Source organism: Dipteris shenzhenensis, chromosome 10 (genome assembly GCF_047967505.1).
Source record: "Dipteris shenzhenensis isolate YYH24624 ecotype China chromosome 10, Dip_SZ_1.0, whole genome shotgun sequence".
Taxonomy (NCBI): Eukaryota; Viridiplantae; Streptophyta; class Polypodiopsida; order Gleicheniales; family Dipteridaceae; genus Dipteris; species Dipteris shenzhenensis.
Genome location: NC_141605.1, coordinates 12,915,639 through 12,921,752, shown reverse-complemented (window position 1 = coordinate 12,921,752; position 6,114 = coordinate 12,915,639). Strand labels below are relative to the sequence as shown.

General features: G+C 43.5%; 1 protein-coding gene across 1 annotated transcript; it reads right to left on the bottom strand.

Annotated features, from left to right (window-relative positions):
* Positions 1-1,849: 1,849 nt before the first annotated feature.
* On the bottom strand, positions 1,850-5,169 carry LOC147897420 (putative metal-nicotianamine transporter YSL6). The gene is made up of 7 exons (XM_087379993.1): positions 4,603-5,169; positions 4,230-4,396; positions 4,019-4,116; positions 3,686-3,823; positions 3,373-3,565; positions 3,134-3,257; positions 1,850-2,975 (listed from the first exon to the last, which is right to left on the bottom strand). Exons 1-7 carry the CDS (start codon positions 5,072-5,074, stop codon positions 2,008-2,010), a joined length of 2,160 nt encoding a protein of 719 aa, XP_087236119.1. The 5' UTR covers positions 5,075-5,169; the 3' UTR covers positions 1,850-2,007.
* Positions 5,170-6,114: the final 945 nt, after the last annotated feature.

The window sequence follows — 6,114 nt, the reverse complement described above, 5'->3', positions numbered from 1 at the left end:
TGGAGCCGCCCGTGGTGCATTAAATGCATCTTAGATGAGTGTTGAAGATGGGCTAGCAATCTTGCCATGATTTGTGTGTGGGGCTCCACCTTAGTTCACCCATCACCAAATAAAAGTTCTTGAATCGTTCATCCTTCTACCATAGCTCTTGGGAAGTCTATGCACAGAGTTTCCTCCCAATGTCAAGATCCTAGGGCGGATGGAAATAGAATCTAGCCATCCGATCCTTTTCGAAAGTCACATCCCCACGCCCGAGCTATCAACATCAAGAAGATGGACTGTGCTGTCGCCATCATTCCTTAAAAGATGGTTGAGAATCCCAAAATTCTAAGGTGGCAACAGGGAGTTGAATCTACCATTGCTATCTATGCGGGTCCCTAAAACCTTGACTCTAGGGAAATGCCCAAGGGAGGCACTTCATTTCCCAGGGGAGGCATTTCCTCAAAATCAAATGGCTCGCAACGGGGTTCTGCCGCTCGCCAACTGATTTGGGAAAAATGCCTCCCCTAGGCATTTCCCTCATATCAACTCATGTTCAAAAAGTTCACTCGAAGATGACAAGTGAAGATGTCTTGGTCAGAAAGTTCATTCGAAGATTATGTGCTCAGATCTCCCTTACAACAATGAATACTAGATCGACACAGAGGAAAAAAGGCTAGGCAAGCAAGGACGAATTTACATATTACTTTGGGCGTTTTCCTACTCCCCACGCTGTTGTCGGTCAACAATTTCTACAACAATTCCAAGAAATGATCTCGTCGCAGTCACCCAAGAGATTATCCATCCCGGAGGGGTCTACATCATCAAACAATACAAAGAGGCAGGGTGCCTCTTTCTAGGCATTTGTTCTAGTGCTTCATTGTTTCGGAAGTACAAACCTATCACATGGGAAAATATAGTATCTCCAGAGGAGATTGAAGAAGGGCTTTCTAAATATAGCATATCAACTAATCTTGCTCACTACACGAGGCTGCCCTTCATGCTTTTCCTCACACCACTCGCTCCACACACCAACCACCTCTTGGGACCATACCCTGTAATAATGGTACGATAAAGACTGTAAGGCTTTACGCCGTCAGCTCATATTCGAAACCAAAAACAACCTTTCAAGCGAATAAGACGCTACGCGAGTATCGTGTACTCGTACGTAGGAAGAAACTATAATTCGTTCATCGAAACGAGAAAGAAATATTAAACATTTTGTTTAGTAACAACTCTAAGGACTTCTAGCGGACATTTTTAGAGGGACGATCTCTCTTCCCACTCACCAACACTTGGGTCTGATATAACTACGCACGCACATTATATGACACCTTAAACCAACCAACCCCTAACCTCTCACATATGCCACACCCCGCATCTAAAACCAACCAACCCTCTTCACTGCAGAGAGAGTGAAGGATGCCGTAATGAAACTTCATAATGGTTAAAGGATCATGAGGGATTATGCATTGAGTACATGCCTCATCACGCTATGTTATGCTCTAACTCTATTCTTTGAATGTAAAATCATAACTTCCTTGCATATAACTATTTTATTAATGGAGTGAGTACAAATTCCAATGTTTTTACATTTTCTCCCGAATTGGATGCTTATACTGATGTGGACCAAAAATTATGGACCATGGAAAATATGTTAGTGATTGCTCCACTAACTCTAACTTGCTAGACTATTTTATTTCATCGCAATGAAGCAAAAAATGCCAAAATCTCACGTAAAAGCAAAAGAAACAACTAAAAGCAAGAGCATGGACTTTAATATAGGCAGCAAATGAAACTACTTTCACAACTCCCTCCATGACAACATTCTGTACTCGAAATGCATGCGGCCTAGGCCATGCTAATAAAGGAAGATTCAATAGCGATTCAGATTTACACCATGAAACATATGTTACAAAAGAAATCCTGTGAAAATCAATATTTTACCCGCGTCCTGGCTGCGTATAAGTGCCCTTATAGTTGCAAGATTAATAGTGTGAGAAAGGTCTCTTGATTTCTCCAAGGTGGCTACCAGCCCTGTGGTATAGTATTGCTGTTGGTCAGATCATTATATGAATTGCTGCTCATAAAATACATACAGATGGGAGCATTCTTCTTTGCTAGAGCCAACACAGCTGATACCACAGTCCAAACGCCATCGCCACAGATTAGACCTGATGCCACAGCTGGAACCAGGAGATCTGCCTTGCTTCTGTTTACTCGTTCCCATACATAGACAATTACAGTCCCCACAAACATGTCTACAGCAAAGTAGGATCCGAAATAAAAGGGTATTGCCATTGCCATTGGAATTGGAATATAATTTGCCCACTTTTTCAGTGGCTTGTCTCGGAGGAAGTTTATGACTATGGCCAAAAAGAAGAAGCCATAGCAAAGCTGCAGGCAATGTTTTGGGAGAGCACTCAAGCCTTGCACTCCAACTGTGGCCATCTCTCTGTATATTATAGCAAAAGGAACCTTATACTCTCCATTCTGATCTCCTATAGGAAATGCAGTCCAGAAAAGCCAGAATGTGCAAGGTGCAATAATGCATCCCATTAAAGTTCCTACTATCTGGCTTGCGAACATGGACCTTGGTGAAGATAAAGTAAGATAGCCTGTCTTGAAATCCTGCATCAAATCAGATGAGGCGGCAACAACAATCATCATAACTCCACAGGAAGCAAGCCCAACTAGAACCCCACCGTGCTTTCCAGCCCAGGCTGAGAAGATAAAGAGGCCCAGTTTCCCATAAGTTGATGCCATGTTCCAATCAGTCAGGCCATTACCATAGGCATTGCAAAAGCCCAGGACTGGTGCCACAATATAGCTCAGTAAAACATAATACCACTTCATTTGATGGAATATTTGTGGAACGACTCCAATGGATATTGCAGCCAAGGCAACGTAGCATGCTACAGCTACCTTGACAGGTATTCTATCCTTCAAAAATAAAGCATTTCTCCTCTGCTGATCATAAGGAAGCTCTTCTGTGACTGTTCAACAAGAAGCAATTACGAATAAGATACCAAAGAGAATAATAGCAGAAGCTTTGCATGAGCATAGCTGTAAGGTTCGGCCTTTCGTATAATGTCAATCTTTCATACAACAAAACAAGAAAGCTTTCTACCACAATCCTAAAGTGAGGACTTACCCTCCTGGTGGCTTGATGGAAGTTTGCTTTTCTGGTTTTTGTACAGTGACACTGCCGTTATTGAGGTTATCTTAACGAAGTTGTAAAGGCCATCTCCTAAAATCAGCGCAATCGCAACAAAAACCTGGGTTGCAGAAGAGCATTATTAGAAGGTCAGAAGGGGCAAATAGTATCTTGCCTATATCAGCCTCCGCATAACCCACAAAGGAGAATTCAGATGTGGAGGGCTAAAAACGGACCTTGTAGCCGTAAAGACCTTCTAATTTTGAACCTGCAGCAGCATCTGCAGGATACCAATGGCCTGCTTTGTTCAAAATCAATGGCCACATAAGACCCCAAGAAAGGATACCCCCAAGTAGCAATGAGACATTGACAAGATGAGGACAAATCATGCCAGCTCCAACATACGTCATGCTGAAGTCGAAATAAAATCTGTACGTTGTCAGTCAAAACAACCCGTTCATCAGCATAGAATGCGCCACCGAGAAACAAAGATACAATTCACTGTTCCCAGAAAGGGTGGCAAGTGCTAAGGAAGTCCAAAAGACTTACTTATTGTCAAAGGCCTTCAAACCCAAGCTGGGAAAATTGTCAAATCCACAGCTGGCTCCGGGTCCGGAAAAAAACCACTTGAATAAACTAAAGAGAAAACTGAAAGTAAAATATTTTCCGAGGGCTGTAATCTGCTTCCTGTATACATAGGAGAAAAGAGGAAAAATCAGGTGGAGCAATAGAATTTAAAGACTGTTCATTTAAAACGCCTCCAGAAAAATTAGGAAAGATGGGATGAAGCTACAGAGCAACTACCCTCTGTCATTCAGTCTTCAAATTACAATACTCTTGGGCACAATGATGAAGAATAAGCTTTAGCGAAAAGACAATTACATGGCTTTTTTGGATCCATGAGGTGTGTGGAAACTGTTGATAAGCACTGCGGTTGCAGTACCGCTGGGATATGTAAGCTTGTAATCAATAATCATTACCTGCGTTTGCGGAGGAAACCATACGAAGGGTTTAGAGGTCACTTGCTTTAGTCTTACGCTAACTGTGACAAAAACAAAGCTTGAACATTGTAGAAATTAGGGGAGAAGCATACCTTGCGTAGAGGAACAACGGCAACAAGACCGAGAAAACCAACTGCAAACAGGTATGCAATGATCCAACCCAACTTTGGGTTCTTCACATCTGACTCACTATCGCTGGGACTTTGAATGATGCCAAAAGTTCTCTGATCCATTCCAGTCAAATACGTGCCAAAGCCTCCTGAAATTCCAAAGAGCGAATAGATGAGAGTAACAGATAATGAGACTTGTGCTTAAAATTTTTCAAAAGCTGAGGTATCTATGGTTACACCAAATAGGGTAACACACCAGCACAAGCACCTCAAGCAGTGAGTGTCCACCAGAAAACGGACCACGAGTCCTATTCATGGATCGAACTGTAAAAGGAGCTGTGAAGCAACTGCTTACCGCTAGAAGCGAGGCCAGAGCAGGCGACCACGCAAGTTTGGATCACGGTGTTCTCCTGCCTGGTGAAAGGACGATGTGGGATACCCAACTTGGTGAGGAAAGCCGTGTACAACTTGAGGAACAAGAATCCCAAGAGTCCGGCAGAGACATTGAGGGAGGGTATGATGCCGGTGGTCAAGCCCAATTTGAGGCTGATGACGGAGAACAAAACGCCCAGGAAGGCACTGATGACGATTCCACGGGCGGTAATCTGGGCGTGCCAGGGAGGAACCTCGACGTTGGCGAAGAGCTCCTCGACGCCGGCCTGGGAAAAGAGGTATCGGTGGCCATCAGGTTCCTGCTGGAGCTCGGGGAGATCTGTTTTGAGCTGGGTGACGGAGGGGTCGATTGGGGGGGCATCGGTCTCGAAAGGGTGGAGATCGTGGACATGTCTGGTGTGGGTGCCATTCTCGGCCTTGAGGGAAGCGGCCATGGATGGAGGTTAAGGAAGGAAGAGAGCTGGAAGGCTACATGAAGGATGAAGAAGAAGCAAAGAAAGCTATGGCGGACGAAGGTGATGAAACAGAAACAGTTAAGAGTTTACAAGCACGCCATGCACAAAATAAGATAAGAAGATGATGAGGACGTTAGAAGAAGCCCATAACATTCGTGCACCTTTCACACTCTATCAAGTAGAGAAAAAGGCCAAACTGCCTATGAGACTAAAAGAGTTGATACATCTCCGAGAGAGAGAGAGAGAGAGAGAGAGAGAGAGAGAGTTTTGGCTGTCCAATGTAGGACGCTCAGAGACATGTATGGAGGTGCCCTTTTTCTCGTACATGACAAAGCTGGAGGGAGTGGCTTGGACCCCTTCGAGAGGCCAACAATGGATTGAGCAGCAAGTGCCCCAAGAAGTCATTTGGCCACGCTTGTGGCCTATCTACCAGCCATTGAAGATTAGATGGGTGCCCATGGGAGTGTACCCATCGGCCCTTGGTTGGAGAAAATGAAATGGGAGGTGCCACCACTACACGGAGGGAGACCTTGAGACCATATTCCCATTTCAAGCACTAGAAAACAAATGATTTCAAGCCTCGCTAACATAGGTGTGAAACTCAAAACAAAAAATCAAACTATATGTAAAGGATGCATCAATTTATGTTCCAACATTATGTAGAAAACAAATGATTTCAAGGCTCTCTAGAAGTGGTGTGAAATGCCAAACAAAAAGTCAAACTATATGTAAAGCATGAGCTTCTCTTCCCACATTGTTTGCCTATTTTCGTCACCATAACCTATCAAACTTTATGTAAGGGATGAATTTCTCTTCCCATTTTTGTTTTCCTACTTTCTTATCGTAGGTCCTCCCTCAATAATTGGACACAACAATAACCTTTGAGTGTAACTCTCTTTGGGCCTCTAAGTTGTTTTGATGGAACCTTGGATGCGTACTAGACCGATCTTTTTATTTTTTTACCACACTTTTCCAAATTGAGCCAAAAGATGCCATATATATCATTCATTTCGTATTTT